The sequence below is a fragment of the Panthera uncia genome, chromosome F2 (genome assembly GCF_023721935.1).
Source record: "Panthera uncia isolate 11264 chromosome F2, Puncia_PCG_1.0, whole genome shotgun sequence".
NCBI lineage: Eukaryota > Metazoa > Chordata > Mammalia > Carnivora > Felidae > Panthera > Panthera uncia.
Window position 1 is genome coordinate 15,902,895 of NC_064812.1, and position 19,768 is coordinate 15,922,662.

The 19,768-nt window shown below is 37.3% G+C and overlaps 1 protein-coding gene across 2 annotated transcripts in view; it reads left to right on the forward strand.

Moving 5' to 3' along the window:
* The window catches only part of TMEM65 (transmembrane protein 65), a 65,953-nt gene extending 46,674 nt beyond the window's left edge, over positions 1-19,279 (forward strand). The window contains exon 7 of one of the 2 annotated variants that reach the window (XM_049633504.1): positions 19,119-19,279. In XM_049633504.1, the coding sequence (XP_049489461.1) occupies positions 19,119-19,136 (18 nt within the window). In that variant the 3' untranslated portion in view covers positions 19,137-19,279. Of the gene's footprint in view, positions 1-3,809; positions 5,009-19,118 lie in introns of those variants that run through there. The other variant, XM_049633503.1, reaches the window with a different exon arrangement.
* Positions 19,280-19,768: the final 489 nt, after the last annotated feature.

The window sequence follows — 19,768 nt, forward strand, 5'->3', positions numbered from 1 at the left end:
CAGACTGCATCTAATTAGTCTTTGTCTCATTAGTATCTAGCACAGAATTTGGCACAGGATAGATTCTCAATAAATGTTTGTATGAAGAAATGAAACTTAATTGAAAAGTATTTAACCTTGATGGTCATTGTAGAAATGCAAATTTTAAAAATTATTTACAAAAATAAAAATTTTAGATGTTCATAATGTGGGTATGGTTGTAGAAAAATTGATGTGTGTATATACATACACAGTTGATCCTTGAACACCACAGGGGTTAGGGGTCCCAACTCCCTGTGCAGTTGAAAATCCACGCATAACTTTCAACTTCCAAAAACCTAACTACTAATAGTTTACTATTAACTGGAGGCCTTACCAGTAACATATATGGTCAATTAACACACATTTTGTGTATTATATACTGTATCCTTACAATAATGTAAGCTGAGAAAAAAATGTTGCTAAGAAAATCATGAGGAAGAGAAAGTGCATTTACAGTACTGTGTTGTAAAAACCCCCATATAAATAGACCCATACAGTTCAAACCAGTGTCTTTCAAGTGTCAACTGGTATATATGAATTTGCAGTCAATTTTGCCCACAATAGACAGCATGGCATTCATTACCCTATGAATATGCACAAGTATTCATACTGTTTGATTTTAAATAAACCATTAGGGAAGAACTATAGACAGAAATGTTTATTGTAATATCACTTATAATGGTGAAAAAATAGCAGTGATTTTTAATGGTGTAAGGAGAGCTTTAAGCAAGCAGATTGTGGGCTATCAGTTTAGGGGAATTTAAAAGTTTTTATATTAAGATTATGAAACAGTTTGGAAAAGAGCTCATATAACATGTGTGGCTGTTAGGGGAGGGGTGGGGCAGAACACAAAGGTACATTTCCATAATGGTTAGACCTACATATAATTAGGTATACATGGGGATAAATATGGAAAAGGAATATATACAAAAAGGAGCACATTCAAATCTATTGAGAGTATTTGGTGAGGTTTTTTTTTTTCCCTATTTTCTTCCTATCTTCAGACATGAAAATATATGTATGATTTCTAAAAAGTGTTTTTCTACTTGAATATTTCTTTGGTGATATTTCGTGGCCATTTAGAAAAACTTCCTAGTTGCATTGAACTTCAAATATTACTTGTTCTAGAACCTTTTTGTAGCTTATTATTTTTAATTGAAGTGTAGTCAACATATTATATTAATTTCAGGTGTACAACATAGTGATTCAACAATTATGTATATTACAAAACAAGAAGTATAGTTACCATTTGTCACTATACAAAGTTACTATAATATTTTTTACTATGTGCTGTATATTTTTACTATGTGTTGTACTTTGCTTCCTCATGACTTATTTATTTTATCATTAGAAACTGTACCTCTTATTGCCCTTTACTTATTTCACCTATCCCCCCACCTCCTTCTCTCTGGCAACCACCACTTTGTATTCTGTATTTATGAGTCTATTTCTGTTTTTTGTTTTGTTTTGCTTTTTAGATTCCATGTGTAAGTGAAATTGTAGGTTACTAGTCTTTTTCTGTCTGACTTATTTCATTTAGCATAATACCCTCTAGATCCATCTGCATTGTCGCGAATGGCAAGATTTCATTCTTTTTTATGAGTGACACTACATTGTGTATATTTGTGCACATGTGTACATACACATATGCTAGTATACAAATGCATGTACATGTACACATATACGTGTATGTATACATATGTATCCACATGCATGTAGGTATGTTTGTGTATGCATTCACACACACACACACACACACACACACACACACACACACACGCTACATCTTCTTTATCCATTCATCTATCAGTGGACACTCAGGTTACTTCCGTATCTTGGCCATTGTAAATAATGCTGCACTAAACATAGAGGTGGGTATATGTTTTCCAATTCATGTTTTTATTTTCTTTGGATAAATACCCAGCAGTGGAATTGTGGATCACATGGTATTTTTATTTTTAATTATCTGAGGAAGTTTCATTGTGTTTTCCATCGTGGCTGCACCAATTTACATTCCCACTGACAGAGCACAAGGGTTCCTTGTCTCCACATCCTCACCAATATTTGTTACTTATTGTTTTGTTTTGTTTTTTAATTTTCAGTGTAATTAACATACAGTGCCATATTAGTTTCAGGTGTACAATGTAGTGATGCAACAATTCTATACATTACTCCGTGCTCATCATCACGATGCGTGTACTCTTAATCCCCTTCACCTATTTCACCCATCCCCCGCCCACCTCCCCTCTGGTAACCATCTGTTTGTTCTCTAGAGTTAAGAGTCTATTTTAAGGTTTGTCTCTTTTTTCCCCCTTTGTTTGTTTGTTTTGTTTCTTATATTCCACGTATGAGTGAAATCATATAGTATTTGTCTTTCTCTGACATTTTGCTTAGCATTATACTCTCTAGCTCCATCCATGTTGTTGCAAATAGCAAGATTTCATCCTTTTTATGGCTGAATGATACACACACACACACACACACACACACACACACATATACATACTACATCTTCTTTATCCATTCATCTATCAGTGGACACTTGGGCTGCTTCCATAGTTTCGCTATTATAAATAATGTTGCATTAAACATAGGGGTGCATATATTCTTTCAAATTAGTGTTTTTGCATTCTTTGGGTAAATACCTAGTAGTGTGATTACTGGATCATATGATAGTTCTGTTTTTAATTTTTCGAGGAACCTCCATACTTTTTTCCAGAGTGGCTGCACTAGTTTGCATTCCTACAGAAGTGCAGGAGGGTTCCTTTTTCTCCACATCTTTATCAATGCTTGTTTCTGGTGGTTTTGATTTCAGCCATTCTGACAGTTGTGAGATGATATCTCATTGTGGTTTTGATTTGCGTTTCCCTGATGATTAGTAGTATTGAGCAGCTTTTCACGTGTCAGCCATCTGTATGTCTTCTTTGGAGAATTGTCTATTCCGGGTCCTTTGCCCATTTTTAAATCATTTTGGGTTTTTTGGTGTTAGGTTGTAGTTCTTTATATATTTTGAATATTAACCCCTTATTGGTTATATCATTTGTAGATATTTTCTCCCATTCAGTAGATTGTTTTCCCATTTGTTGATGGTTTCTTTTGCTGTGCAAAATCTTCTTAGTTTGAAGTAGTTTCTAATTGTATATTTTTCTGTTTGTTTTTTCTTGTCTGAGGAGACAGATCCAGAAAAATGTTGCTGAGACTGATGTCCAAGAGATTTCTGCCTGTGTTTTCTTTTAGGATTTTTATGGTTTCAGGTCTTACACTTAGGTCTTTAATCCATTTTGAGTTTATTTTTGTGTATGGTGTAAGAAATTGATCCAGTTTCTTTCTTTTGCATGCAGCTGACCAGCTTTCCCGGCACCATTTATGAGACCGTCTTTTCCCCATTGTGTATTCTTACCTCCTTTGTCATATGTGGCTTACTTTTTAAAAAATGTTTATTTTTTTTGAGAGAAAGCATAAGCGAGGGACAGGCGGGGGGGGGGGGGGGGGAAGAGAGAATTCCCCAGCAGGCTCCAGCTGTCAGCGCAGAGCCCGGTGTGGGGCTTGATCTTATGAACCTCAAGATCATGACCTGAGCTGAAATCAAGTCAGATGCTCAACTGACAGAGTCACCCAGGCGCCCCATATGTTGCTTATTTTTATATTTAAGTTATTGTGGTCAAAAGAAATGCAATTACAGTTGAATTTTATAATACATAGTAATTGTTTATCATAGATACTTAGGCAAGGATTCTTCTTTTAGGGATAAAATAACTTTCAAAAAATGTTTTCTTTTGTTTCCTTAGGGCAAAGCTGTTGGGGTGACTATTGGCTGCATTCTAGGAATGTTTCCTTTGCTTTTCTTTGGAGGAGGTGAAGAAGATGAAAAACTGGAAAAGAAAAATTAACTCTCTTAGAATATCTATAAAAAGATGTAAACTAATGTACCTCAATTACTAAATATGCTGTCACAACATTTAGGAATTAAGACAATAACAGTGTATAGATATGGGATCAAATAATTCAGCATGTATTATGGAAAACACTAACTTATTGTGGCTTGGTTTTCTTAGGACATCTTTTTAAAAAAAATGTTTAGTATCATTTTGTGTAAATTGTTGAAATGCTTTTTCATCAGTAGCAGTCAACATTTTACCTTTTTCTTTACATATCAAAATATCATTTAAGTATCAGTCGTTGGTGTACTGTACTCAGTTGGGGTTTGCCTATTTGTTATTTCATGTGTGTGCATGCACGAAAGGGTCTTCTGTTGTGGCTGTTGTTCCCTAGTTACAATTCAGCCTTGAGACTTTTTTCCAAATTATGGACGATATTTAATATAAGTTAAAGGTTTTTCTTTTTACTCTGTTTGGCAACATCAATTTTGTACTGTTTTACAGTAAACACTTAGAATCATATAATTTCAGTCACCTTTTTAACTCATTCTACTCAAGATAGACCACACTTCAAGCATTTTAAGTATCTGTTGCTCATTTCAGTTTTCTGACCTCACTGTCTCAAGAGGTTAATCAGAATGAGTAATTATGTGGTGTCCCTACTACATAAAACCACAAATGTTAATAAGTGTATTTTCAGTTGATTTTTTAACCTTTAATTTCTCAATTTTGAATTATTGCCTGGTGGTTTCTAACTCCTTAGGGGAAGAAAATGATTATTTTAAGGTCTTTTATAAATGAGGAGTATGGAATTAGGGTAAAATAAGGGGTTTGACATGACACTTGGAAATTAAGAGGCTAAAACATCTTTTTAGAGAAGAAGAAAATGGGAACTGTTGAGAAGGCTTATGGTATAAGCGGTAAAGTTGTGGTGTTTAGAGGGTTAATGAGATACAAATTATATTGTTTGGGATGGATTTCTTTTCCCCCAAAGTGTCTCCTCATCTGATTTGAATGAATCTGAGTACCCCATACTCATAATCCTGAAGTCTTGTCTCATTTAGTGAATTTTATTTTGGGATAACTCACTTTGAGCTAAAAACTACATATTTTATATTTTGACTTTTTTTGCTATGAATAGTCTAGTAGTCAAAAGTTACGCGAGGAGAAATCTTTGTTTTTTGTCTTTTTTCTTCTTTTGTGATGTTCAAATAATATTCTAGGTTGAAATTACTTCTGTTCAGCCTTCTGTATCTGACATACATAGTATAACTATATATGAATCATAAATTTTAATTTTATGAACCTTTAAGTTTGTTAGCATATGGTCTGTAACACCATATGCTAAAAAATTACTCTTAACTTGTTAAGAGTAAACACATCATGGAGGAGAAAAACTGAAGTTAAAATTACTGTTTGGGCCACTGAAATTATTTATATTGCTAAATAGATACAAATGAAGGGAAACTTCTAAGATGGCTGTATTTACAGCTACCTTATTTTGAAGTTTCATTTGCACATGATTACTTTGACCTCTTATTTTCAGAGGGGCTGCTTTTTCCCACAAAGCAGTTTGTCATAAATTATGCTCTGTGAATTTCAAAATAATTTAAAGGTGTCCTTCAATCATAGGTTTTGAGGGAAAAGAAGAAAATAAATCATATAATGTAAAAATATATAACATTCTTATTATGTACAAATAATACAACAGTCTCATTTGATCAAATTAGAATTACAGAAGTTGACTCCTTAAACAGAATTGTGGTTTTACCTTCCACCTAGTACTACACACACCCCAAAAAGAATTTCTTTATTACTTCAGCTGATAGGATTTAAGTGCTTATTTAAACAGTTTTTTTTTTTGGGGGGGGGGGTAAACGTTTAAGTGCTTTTGTTCCTAACTTGTATATTGCCAGTCCTTTCTGTTTTCTAAAAAGTATTTTATTGTGGTGCTTAAATTTTCTTCTTATTAATTAAATCCCATATCCAGAAACCTTGCCTGTGAGTATAGAAAGGGCTTTTAATTATTGGTTTCCACTCTTTGCTCTTGGAAGTAGTCCTACAGAAGCTTTCAGCTTAGCTGAATGTCTGCAGAATTATTTAAGGTGTCAAAACATAGTATATATAGCCTTCATGTTGAAAGATCTTTTAATTTATGGACGTAATAAACATTCGAATCATTCAGATAATTAGTTTTCAAAAAATGGAGCCCTTTGTCCTTAACTTAAGTTCACATCTTTTCAAGATCTTATTCTACCTGAGTATTGGTGCTTTGCACAACGTGACTTCTGAAAAATGGTTCCCTTTAAGATAATGACGTCATAAAATCATTGTTTCATGGTACTTGTCACAAATAACCTTATTTGAGATTGAAACTGGAATCTTATTTCTCATATTAGCTATTTCTTTGTTGGAAGCACCATACCTATACTTAAATGGAACATGAGCTACTTTAGTACTGTTTGTTTGAAAATCATGTTGTCTGTGTATTACGATTTATTGACTTGTTGATGCATGTAAATTGGGTGCATTTTGTTGCCACTGTATGTTAAATGGTGACCAATGTTTTTACAAAGGAATTGAACAAAAAATATCTTTTAAGAAATTTGGAATGTGGTTTTGATTATGAAATTTGATTTTCTTCCTAATCTCTGAGGGAGGGCCCTGGTTAATCTGTCACTAAAGAAAATAGGTTTAATAAGTGCAGATTTTTTTTTTTTTTACATGGTTGTAGCAGTGTCACTGACACAGTGAAATGAAACTATTTACTGCCTCACTGAAATCCATACTGGAGATCCACTACAGATTATGAGAGAAGAATGATCCTATATTGAGACAATTTGACCTTTAATAGGATGTCAAAAATAGCACTAGAGAGATCAGCATAGATCACACTGATGGGTCTTTACAGCAGAGATATCCAAGCCTTCTGTATAGTAAGGCTTCATTTATCCTTTTCTGTAGGAAGTGAATTCTGAAGGTGATGGAGGTTTATCTTTCACACGGAAAGTTTGTGTGAACCATTTTGAAGTAAATCTTCTTAATTTTAGAATTATATTTTCTTCTCTTCTTAAAAGAATGTATGAAATGTAATGTCACCCTTTCCTTAGTGGCTATGCGTGACCCCCATGGACATTATTGTGCTGTAATGCAGTGCCTCAGGAAGACTTCCATTTTCCTCCCATCCTTTTCTTGCTCTCACTTTTGGCAACTGCCTTGTCTCTCTAAGCTGCCACTTCTCATCTGTGTGGACTTGGCACCTAGATAGACAGTCTTAGGCTATGAAACCTGAGTAAGATGATGATAACAATGTCAGCTCCCTTTTACTAAGCACTTACTTGCTGCCTTGTAAGGATTTTAACACACTTTATCACATTTAATCACTTTAATAATGATGTTAGGTTGGTGCTATTATGATCCTTATGTTATATTGGGTAAATTTTATGTGGAGAGGTTTATTTGCCCACGAGGTCACTACTAATAAGTGGACTAGAATCCAACTTTGTCCAAGTTCAGAGCCTGTGTTCTTAGTTACTGTGCAATAGGGCATCAGTTGTATGGACTTTGTAACATCTCTGCTTAGGTTCCTTTTTTACCTCCAGATTCATGGAGTCATTTTCTTACCTATAATCTCAAGGTTCATTGAAGAAATTCTGTCTTTTGGGGTGCATACTGTGTGCTCAGAACTATTCAAGGAACTGAGCAAACAGCCGGAACATCATCATCCTCATGAAGTCCTCATGAAGTTTATTCTGGGGGGTGGGAGGGGGAGGACATCGGTGGGGAAAATACACACTGAAGTATGTTTTACGTCAGACAGTGGTTAAGTTCTAGACATAAATGAAACAAAGCAAGGAGCATGGAAAGTATTGGTGATCATATCTAGGGGGTATTTTTATCAAGTGGTCAGGTTAATGCTTTCTGGATAAGTTTAAATATTAATATTTAAATATTAGAATTAATACTCCCTGCATATTTGCTGACAGCCATAGAGGGAAATGGCCCAGAAGCCTGAGGAGGATACCTGGGGATTCCAAAAGTCTGTGGATAACCCATCTGCAAATTATTTAGGGTTTATGGTGTGCTCCTAATGAAACCTCACTAACAGATCACTTGTTTTTACCAAAGCAATAAATGCTATTGGTATATGAGTTGTAACACTGAAATTGGTTTTTCTTCTCTAACTTTTAGAAATGGAATACTACTTAAAGTGAGGACATACAACGTTTTTAATTTTGAAGCCCGGGGCTTTTAGGGTCTTCTGATCTTGTGACAGAACATGGTGTTTTGTGTAGGTTTTTATATTAAATCTTGTGACATCAAACATGTTAATGCCATTGATAAGTTTATGAATGAAAAAAATTTGAGCAAATTTTTTTGACACCAATTAAAAAGAGTAGTCACCTGCGAGATCGCATAATTTCCCCACAATTTCAAGTCAGATTTTTTGTCTCAAATGATAAATGTGAGATGTGAGAATGATGACTAAAGAATTAAACTCGAAGGAACTAGTTTTGGGGAGAGATGGGGTGAGCCCTCAAAAACTGTGAGACTTGTAAAATTCAGTAAAGACTTGGCATTTGCTAATAATATGAAAGCTGTGCATTTGTGTAGTGCCTACCATTTGTAAAATAGTGATGCGGACGCTAGACGTACATGGGGTTTAAGAGGGGCAGTTGGAAAAAAAAAAAACTGTGAGTACTTTAATTAGAATGAACAATTTTCCTTCTTGCATGTCAACCCTACCATCACCGTGCCCGCGCAACACGTAATTCTGTATCTCTTCACCTCCTGTCTCAAGTGCATTCGTTCTCTTCCTCATGTTCTCTTCTTGTCCCCAACCTCAGACTGATGGAAATGAAGTTTTTAGAATGTATGCTATGGTCCATGCTGTTATTTTAAAACCATAAGTCAGTTTCTTTTTTCTCTTTCCCTCAATTTGGGAGGAGAACAAATCCAAATTAATTTTTAGTTCGTTATATGGTTAACCGTTCTTACTGATCTTTCTTCCATTCTGATTCATACCCCCATTTCATAAGAAGAAGAAGGTCTGACTGTGCTTTAAATGTCAGTGCCACGAAGGATGGGATCTCATCTAACTTGCTCACTTCTCTATCTGTAAAGCTTGTACAGTGCCTGGAACATGGTGGGTGTACAGTACATAAGTGTTTAAGGAGTCAGTCCTTGCCACCCACTACGTGGTGTGCTTCTCTCTAGCAACTTGAATTCTGGCTTGACTCCCAGCCCATTCTGTATCAGTGCTAAACAACTGTCTCACTTTGTAGGTCACATCCGAATTCATTTTTGAACTTACCACGTTTTCCTTCAGGCAGATTGGTCCATGGTTCATCTTCTGCTGGCTGTTCTCTAGTCTGTTGTTTTGTAACAGACAGTAAAATGTTGAATGGGACATAGTTTATCTATCTATCTATCTATCTATCTATCTATCTATCTATCCTATTCTACTGGTTACCAAGGAAGCAAATATTCTTTGGCTTGATAGGATCTGCTCTTAGTGAACTTGTGTTGGGAGCCAATGGTTACCACTTTTCTTTCTGTTTAGTCTGTTCTATTCTTTCCCCTGAGGATTAATATCAAGTATAGTAGTCTACAGCTTCTAGGACTTGTCTGCACTCCCCTTTTTTCTGAATAGGGCAGTATTTACACAACTTTGAGCTTAATGGTACTTTTCCTGATCTTCTCATTATTTCACAGAGAGTAGCTTTTTTATTTTTTTTTCAAGTGTATTTAGAGGGAGAGCACGCATAGGGGAGGGGCAGAGAGGGAGGGAGAGAGAGAATCCCAATCAGTCTCCACACTGCCAGCTCGAGCCTGATGTGGGGCTCGAACTTGTGAACTGTGAGATCATGACTTGAGCCGAAATCAAGAGTCAGATGCTTAGCTTACGGAGCCACCCAGGCGCTCCTCACAGAGAATAGCTTTATAATTCTATCTCAAATTCTTTCAGTGTCACAAACCAAAGATTTTTAAACTTTTGGCCTCAAGACTCTTTCACATTCTGAAAAAAGCTATTGAGGTCCTCACAGAGTTTTTGTTTATGAAGGTTATAAAAATATTTACTGCATTAGCATTAAAGCTGACAAATTACAAAAATAATTACTAATTTATTTTAAAATAATAAGCTTTATGTTAACATAAATGATACACATTTTATGAAGATTATTTCCTAAAAGTATAATTTAGTGAGGAGATTAGCATTGTTTTACATTTTTTAAAAATCTCTTCAATGTCTGGCTTAATAGAAGACAGCTGGATTGTCATATTTGTTTCTGCATTCAATCTGTTTGATATTTGTCGTGTTTGAAATACATGAAGAAAATTTTGCCTCACACAGACACAGTTGGAAAAAGGAGGAATATTTTAATAACCTTTTTATATGACTGTAGATTTATTCTTGGGTGCTACCAAAACTTACAAGGGGTAATTTCTAAACAGTTCATTACACTATAGAACTCAAAACCATATCCATGAAATTTTGCATCAGGTTACATTAAAACCTGTCGGTCTACCTTGCACTTTGAACATTTTTCCCATGCATGATTTTATAACACCATGCATTCGGCATTTGGAAATTACTGGTTCACTGAATTATGCAGATCTTTCAAATGTTAATACATATACCACATAAAATTTTAAAAATCATGTTTAATATGGTCAGTGATCTCATTTTAAAAAAGCCTCTCTCCAATGGCAGATACAGGTTTCCCCAAATTCTGATTTCTTAAATTTTGTCATTGGGAACACATACCATTAGTTCACTTTTTCATGTTTGAGAAAATACCTGCCAAATATGCACATCTGAACAACCAAGTTTATCTCACAACTCAAAACAATCTCATAATTGCTTTTCTTCAAGACAACCATCGTATTTTGGTATCCCCAGAAGTACTTTGTGTACCTTTGCCATTTGATACAGAATATTAAAAAGACATTTACTCAACAGTCAAGATTTAAATAATTTTTACTGCTTTCTGAAGGGCACTGAGTGAAGCTTTTCTGCCCCACCCCTCCCACCGCCCCCACCCCCACCCCCACCCCCACCCCCGGCCCGGCCCCAGCTGCAAGTGCATGGCAGTGAAGACTACAGTGACTGCTAGTGCCTTTATTCTAATGCTGGTGTTTTACCCGCCATGGCTTTCACACATCAGTGAACATGTCACCACAGTGAAAAAGGTAAATAAAGTCCTCGTGTGTTATGAAAATAGTTTGACCTCACAGACTCCCTAGGAATCTACAGACCACACTTACACACTTTGAGAACTGCCATCCTGAACTTTCCTAATTGATTTAGATTAGGTTTAGCTGTAAGTAACAAAACCCCAAAATAATAGTAAGCTGAAACAAAATGGAGATTGATTCTCTCCCCTATGAAATGATTGTGGTGTGTGGTCCAGGGCTAGTCTCAGGTTACATTGCTTCACAAAGTAGCTAAGCCTAGATTCCCATCCTTCCGCTTCATCACAATTAGTGTTTGTTCTCAAAGTCACTTCATAATCTAAAATGGCTGCTTCAGCTCCGGCTATTACATCTGCAGTCTATCCGGAGGAAGGAAGTAAAAAGAAAAGGGCTTGAACCAACTTTTAAGTTGCCACATGACACATCTACTTATCTGTCAAACCATCAAAAGAACACTGAGCTGAAAGAGACACTTGTAAATCTCCCCATCTGTATGGCCAAATGTATAGCCAGAAATTGGAAGAAGGGAAGGACGTTTTGGGGAAAAACTAGCTGTGTATCACAATCTACCATTTTGGCTATCAAGTATTCATGCCTCACCTTTTTCTCTATATGGAAGACACCCATCCATAAGGGAGTAGGCTCAAGTTTCCCTGCAGTGACTGCATTCAACTCTGGGAATGTACTGTTCTCTTTATAAGGTTTTAAACTGGCTCATTGGTATCGGATATCCTACAAATGAAAAAAGTATCTGCCCCTATAGGCCCAGTATGCAATAATCACTTCTACTCAGAAAGGGAAAGAATAAACAACACCACTGTCACTAGTTGCTAGAAATTACTAAATCCACCACTACCGTATCTCTGCTCATCTCTTTGAAGGCAGTGGAAACCTGCCTAGGCAGGACTCCAAAGAGGAGCGAACATTTTAGAAATGAGCTGACTTCTAACGTTGCTTTTAGCTTGGGAGCATTTGTCAATTCTGGTTGCCGTCAGGAGGCTGATAATTTTGGTTTTATATATTTTAAGGCTTGCTTCTGGGGGACAGAAACCAGGAGAGCTTTTGGTAGAGATATACAGAAGCCTCAAGCATGTAAAATTTCCTCTCAGAAAAGTTGCAAAATTGTAGAGCTATTTAGGACAGAAGACAAAATTAAGCAGAGAGCCTTATGAAACAAAGATTAAATTCAGGACCCGCTAGAAGAAGAGGATCTGGGGAACAGCCTAAGTTATTAGAAAATTCTGAAGGTCGGGGCAGATCAAATGTGGGATGAGCCTTATACAGAGGTTTGCAACTCTCCCTCGATTTATCATGATTCCTAATTAGATTACGGGGACCACTCTGTATTGTCCTAGCAAAAGGAAGGATGAACCTCTCAGGAGGAAGATAATCATCAGAAGCCTGTAAAATTTTTATATATAACACCTGGAAATTAATTGAAAATTATTAGACGTGCCAAAAGATAGGACCATATGACCAAAAACTAAGAGGAAAAGAGAGATACAAAAATATATACCCACAGATAATCCAGATAATGGAGTTAGCTGACAAGAACTCCAAAATACCTATTATTTTTCTTTCTTTTTTAAATTTCAATTTGAGTACAGTTAATGTACAGTGTTTATATTAGTTTCAGGTATAAAATATAGTGATAACTATGTTATTTTTGTTTGAGACACGTTATGGGGGAAAAAATGAGAAGGCCTAGAGAGAGTTTCATCAGAAAGTTATTCTACAAAAATTAATCCAATGGACATCCTATAACTGCATATGATATCTGAAATTAAGAACACATTAGACAGTTGTAACGGATTCACACAGCAAAAGACAGAATTAATGACCTGCAAGACAGGTCAATAGAAAACAATACACACTGAGGCACAGGAAGAAGAAAGTAATGGAACAGACAACCTTTGGTGGCATGTGGGCACAATGAGAAGCCTTTAAAAATGTGTAGTTGGAGTCTCAGAGAGGAAATAGAGAATGGGAGGAAGAAGGGAAACTATAGGTATTTAAGGACCCAATTTCCCTCTGTGATCATCTCAACAGATGCAAAAAAAAAAAAAAGACAAAATCCAGTGAAACAAACATCCATCCATGATATATAGATGGCATATTAGCACATGAAAAGATGCTCAAGGTCATTAGTCATGAAAATACAAATTGAAACCACACGCACTAGAATGGCTAAAATGGAAAAACACACACACACACTCACTCTACCCATACTGCTGGTAGGGATGTAAAATGGTACAACCACTTTAGAAATCAACTTAGCAGTTTCATAAAAAGTTAAACACACACCTGCTGTGTGGTTTAGCCATTTTACCCAAGGTATTTATGCAAGAGAAATGAATGCATATGCCCACGCAAAGACCTAGCACTAAAGTATATAGCAATTTTATTTGCAATAGCCCCCAAATAGAAGCAATGCAAATGTTCATCAACAGGAAAATGGATAAACAAATCGTGTGTATCCATATAATGTGATACACATTAGCAATGAAAAGGTATTATTGATTCTTGCAACAACTTGGTTGTGTCTCAAAATAATTCTGCTGACAGAAAAGCCAGACATTGTACAGAAAATTCTGCTGACAGAAAAGCGTCCACATTGTACGATTCCATTTACTGTATGTAAATTCTAGAAGATGCAAACTAGTCCGTAGTGTTCGAAAACATCTGGTTGTCTGAGGATGGAGGGAGGACAGGGAGGAAGAATGGCCAGGATTATAAAGGGGTCACAAGGAAACTTGTGGGGGATGGATGCATTCTTTACTTTGCTTATTGGATGACATATGCCCAGGCTCACCAAAATTTACACTTGAAATATTTACAATAAAACTGTATTAAAAATGCCCCCCACAAAAAACGAAAAACATTAAAAGTCATTTCTGCTTAAAGTTGTCTTTAACTTCCACCCCACATCCTCTGAACAGAAAATAATTTCTGACTCTTCCTTGTTCCGAGGTCACTTTTTATGTCCATGATAGTACTTATCAGGCATCCCGGTTAATCATTATTCCACAACTTAGTGGCTGAAGACAGTAATTTACTCCTTCTCACATTTCTGTGTATGGGCTGGGCAGTGTCTCTGCTGGTCTTGCCTGGGTTCCGTCGTGTAGCTGCAGTCAACTGGTGAGTTGGCAGAAGCTAGAGGATGTGAGATGGTTCGGGCAGAGATGGGTAGAAGGCTACCAACTCTCTCATCACATGGTTTCTCATCCTTTCTGAGTCTAGCCAAATCTTTACATGACAGTTGGGTCCCAAGAGAGTAAAAGTAGAAGCTATGAGGTCTCCTAATGTCTACACTCCAGACTTCATGCCATGCAACTCTTGCCACCTTCCCTTGGTCAAGACCAGTTACAAAACCAGCCCAAATTCAAAGGGATGAAGAGGCCGACTGTATCCTTTTAATGTGAGAACTGGCTATGTCACACTGCAAAGGGGCATGGACACAGGAAGGCGTTATTCATTAGAGACCATTGTTGTAATCATGGTGCCTTATTACTGCAGGCATTTTTTCATGCCGATACCCTTTCTATTATATCCTAAATTTCTTGAAGGTAGGAATCAGATCTGATTTATCTTCGTGTTTTTCTTTGCAACTATCACAGACCTTGGCACACTGTGTAATATGTGTTGGCTTTTTCCTGGATGCTAAGAGAAATAAAAGGTAAGTGGGAAAAAGCTTAAGTGGAAAACACATAATTGCAGTAGTAGAGTAGAAAAGATATATTGCAAAGCATTTAAAATCATAATCTCCAGGGGCACCTGGGTGGTTCAGTCGGATGCTCAGCATCTGACTCTTGATTTTAGCTCAGGTCGTTATCCCAGGGTTGTGGGATTGAGCCCATTGGGCTCTGCGCTGAGCATGAAGCCTGCTTACCATTCTCTCTCTCTCTCTCTCTCTCTCTCTCTCTCTCTCTCTGTCTCTCTGTGTCTCTCTCTTTCTGTCTCTCTCACCCTCTGTCCCTCTCCCCAGCTCACTCATACTCTCTCTCTCTCTCTCAAATAAAATAAATAAAATAAATAAAAATCATAATCTCCAGAGCTGGCAAAAGCAAATAGCAGCCATCGATGAGTCAATAGAATTTCTTAATAATCATAGCATTTTTTTTTCCTTTGGCAAAGCAGGAAGGGTAATACAATCCCCAATTTTATATACGAGAACAAGTTGCAAAGTTCTTTAAGAAGCTAGACCTTTATTTAAATGCAACTCTTCTGATTCCGTATTGTAGGCTTCTCTTTTTCTTCAAATTTTATAGGATTGCATTATGTTAGGCAATTGGATAGAGGGGTAGATAACTTAGAGGTTTTAAATTTACACAGTAAACACTCTCTGGTTGGTATTCTCCTTTTCATATTTATATTTCTCTGTGTAGAAAATGAAACATTTAAAAAGAACAATGCTTAAGGTGCTTAAAAATAAACTTTTCTCATTTATTTCAAGTCCTTTCTATTTCTAAGCAGTTGGATTTTGAGAGAAAAAGTATGTTGTCAAGCAGTTCTGCCAAAAACTTAGTCCAAATCTTTAGTCTTTCCTGGAAATTGTAGCCAGTGTTTTGTCTATCTGCTATTAACACATTACCCTTTGCATGCCATCTGATATTTGGCATGTTTTATAAACAGGCTGAAAACTCTAAGCTGGATCCCAGCTACATTCAGGTTTTATAATTATATCTTCCTGCAATATTCTTCCCCCTCAGACGGCTAATAAATAGTTTCACTTACTAATTTAAGATTCAGCTTTTCTCTTTGTCTCTGCAAAATTCAGAAATTCAAAATGCAGTTCAGAAGAAAAATATTTTCTGCACTCGCTCTTACATTATGTATTTGGTGTCCAGTAATGAACCAGATTATGAAGGAAGTGGGTCAAGAGAATCATGAAATCCAAGTTCTTCCCTTGAGAATCATCTGCTATCAGGGAGATGGAGAACCTTTAGGAGGTACTCTGCAAGCTCTAGAGTTCTGTGAATCTAATGTTGCTGTTAAGTTCTTGTAATGCATTATATTACAATTTTTTGCTTTTGTATAATTCAACATATTGGGCAATAAAGTAAGTCACTTTGACACTATTCATATTGCTTAATCTTCACTCTGCAGTGACTTACTGTCAGTAACCTTTTAAATAAAAATATGGCATCATTCCAATTCAGGAAAAATATAAATGAAGTATAGCAATCTGAAAGGGCGAGACAAAAATTCCGTTTAAATTAGAGACTTAAATCTTTCATGATTCCATGGCTCCCTGTGGACACCATCAACACGTTGTTTCACATCTGTTGTGTGATGCCTCAAGACTGAGGCAAAGACTATCTAATGTGTTAGTGTCCTTGGTATATACCACGATACCATTTATAGGTTATCCCTCCTTCTACCTGGGTTTTTTGTTTTGTTTTGTTTTGTTTCTTGTTTTGTTTGTTTGTTTGTTTAGCTGTGTATCAATTTTGGACGTCTGCAGGCTTGGTAAGAAGAGTTGTAAACTTATTAAGAAGATATGGGTTAGATTTAACCTACTCACCCATTTTCAGTGCACTTTTTAAGCCTCCAGCCTCTGAGCCTCTGAACCTCTGAGCCTCTGAGCCTCTGAGGGAAGTGGTTGCTGCAGGTAGACCTGGCCATTGTCATAGGGGAAGATCTGCTTTCGTAGCGGAAGTCCTTTACTTTTCCGAAGGCATGTGAAATTTGTCATTTACAAACCAGCAGTTCTAAGCCAATCACCTCCTAGCTATGGGAGCTGACACATGAGGATTAGCCTCTCCGAAGTCTTATAAATTTCCATTTATAAAATTGAAACAATAATATCTCTCTTTAGGGTTATAAGGATTGAAATTATATATTTATAATACCTGATGAAATGCTCGGCATATAGAAGGTGCTCAGTAAATGGTTGTTGCTCAGATGACGGTTTTTAGGACTCTCCCTGGTCTTTAATTTGATGGTTATATGTTGAAAAAAAAAAAAGAAAAGGAATCTGTTGAATATATTTGAACCAAGGAATAATGGGAAAGTGAAAACATTCCACTTTCTGTCTCTCTGGGCATCTATAGTGTGACTTTAAGTGTTGGAATCTCAGTCCATCAGACACACCTTCGATGAAGTGAAGCAACCAAAAGATAACTCAGATCAAACACATGGCTTTGAAGTTGTTTGTGGCACTATGACTCCTGAATCACTGCACCAAAGTGCGGTGATTTGGAGCCTCCCAATATTTTTCTTGCATGTTGTTTAAAACTGGTGAGGTCCTAGGAAACTACTGTGGCTTTACTGAAATAATATTTAAATCGGAGTCTCAAGTCTTCTGGGTACTAGCTGTTTGATCCTAGGCAGGTCATACAGCTCTTCTGCAGATTGAGTACTGGACACTGTTATCATCATCTCGCAGGGTTGTTGTAAGGTTGCATAAGAGTTTGCCCGGGAAATGGCTTTGTCACTCGGATAGCCATTATCTTACGTTACACTAAACATCCGGGGGGGGGTGAAATGGGACTTCCGGTTAATGGAAAACTTCAGACACACCTCCTTTCTCGTGTGAAATAGGACTGACTACAGTTCACTGGATTCTTCAAAATCGGCTAAAGGAGATATTTCATCTCATGGCATTTATTTCTTCATGAGCTCTCTATTTTAACAGTTTTAGCCTCTCTCAATTACTAACTGGACTCCTCCCCTCTCCTAGGTTTTGTGTATCTACCATATTTTGCTTATGATGGTTGGATTGGGGGGAATTTGTCACTTACTGGGTTTCCTTTGGGATCTGACGCCCTGCAGAGAAATTGGCCACTTGATAATTTTACTAGAAAACATTTTGCTCCTGCCAGGAAAGGCCCATGGTTTACAAAAGATGCCTGTGACTTGACAATAGGTCTGCCTAAGTCTGGGCTGCAGAATTAGCAAGCTCACTGTTGCTATTCACCTAATCCATATTTCCACCCTACCCTTTGTACCGGTAAGCCTATTTTTGTCTTCAACTGTCCATCTTCGTTGTTCCTCAAAATGTTTAGAACTAAAATTGAAAAAAAAAAAAGTATTCTTTATTAATCTATGGAAAAGGCAGGGCTAACTTATCCAAGACTGATTCCTCCTAAGCTGGCCTCTAAAAAACCCCATAGAATCCAGCCACAGCTGAAAGTTTAAGACACGCAAACCAACTTACGTTAGAAACCTGACATGGCAGTTTAGCTGGGACAGCTGGTGAATGCTGAGGCAGAGACATAAGGACAGAGCCAAGGTTCTGCCACACGGTAGCTGGGACCGCAAGTTGGGACCCTAGCTGTTGATTACACCACATGAGGAGCTTGTATTCTCTCAGTCATACAACTTAAAAGCTCCACAGTTGGGGCGCCTGGGTGGCTCAGCCGGTGAAGCGTCCAACATTTGTTTTGGTCACGATCTCATGGGTCCTTGACTTATAGCCCTGCATCAGGTTCTGCGCTGACAGCACAGAGCCTGCTTGGGATTCTCTCTCTGTCTTTCTCTCTCTCTCTGCCCCTTCGTCTCCCCTCTCAAAACAAACAAACAAACAAACAAAAAACCACAGCCTGAAGACTGAGGTTTCTCTTCCAGTGCCTGAAGTTTGGCCCTGCTAGATCCTTGTATGCTGTTCAAATGCATTCGGAAACAGGTTCACACATTTGCTGTGGCTTTTATCTCTGAATTTCCCCCACCCTGTACATGTTCCAGAAAGCCTGGTGTGTGTGTGTGCGTGCGCCTTACTTGATCGTTCATCTTTGGTTGCTGTCGCCTCTAAACCTCAGCATTATCTACCCAAAAAGAGTGATCATAATTTATCTAGAGCTCTCTAGTTGACAGAGAAATTTCATAGGGGTTGTCTCATTTGGCCAATACAACAGCCTTGAAGTCACAGGTATTCCTTCCCCCTTTTCATAGGCAAGGAACTTGAATTCTAGGAACTTGAATTCTGAGAACTTCAAGGCCATACACAATGAATAGCAGAGGTGGTTCTCTGTTATCCAGGCTTCTAAATCCTATGCTCTTTGCCTTGTAATCCTTTTGTAGGTGTTGGCGTTTCCATAAACATCTATTGAGCCATGAAGCAATGCCTAATTCCCTTGTTGCTATGGGAATAGTTGAATGCCTTGTTCTCCAAGTCTTTTTCTTTACCTCAGATAGCAGTTCCAGTGATGGATTTTGCTTCAAATAAAAATAGCCCATCTCTCTCTGCTCTCAAGAGTCTATTTCTCAAAATTACACCACAGCTGAAGAAAAAAAAAGAATAGATATTGAAATTGGTAGCATCCCGATACTGCAGGAGTGGTACGGCCGGTGAAAGATGAAAGAATAGTAGGTTGGGATGGATGTGGAAAAATGCAAATTTTGTATTTAGAGCCCAAAGGGAAGATTGGATGATAGAAAGGAAAGGTGGAAACATCGGAAAGAGGAGGTGTTCGAAGAAAGAGAAGGGTACACACACTGTTTTAATATCGTGGCTCTGCCCACTGGTAGATTACAAGTAGAAGTGAAATCTTGAGAGCAGCTTCTGCTGCTCAGTCCCAGGGAAAGTTCTGGGTGTGCAGGGTGGTCTGGCCCTTTCAGCACTCCCAGGACCATCGGGGACCAGGCAGAATTATGACCCTGGTAGTGCCCAATGAGTATCCAGTCCGATGCAGTTCACAAAGCACCTTTACTCAAAGGAGTTAGTTTTAGTT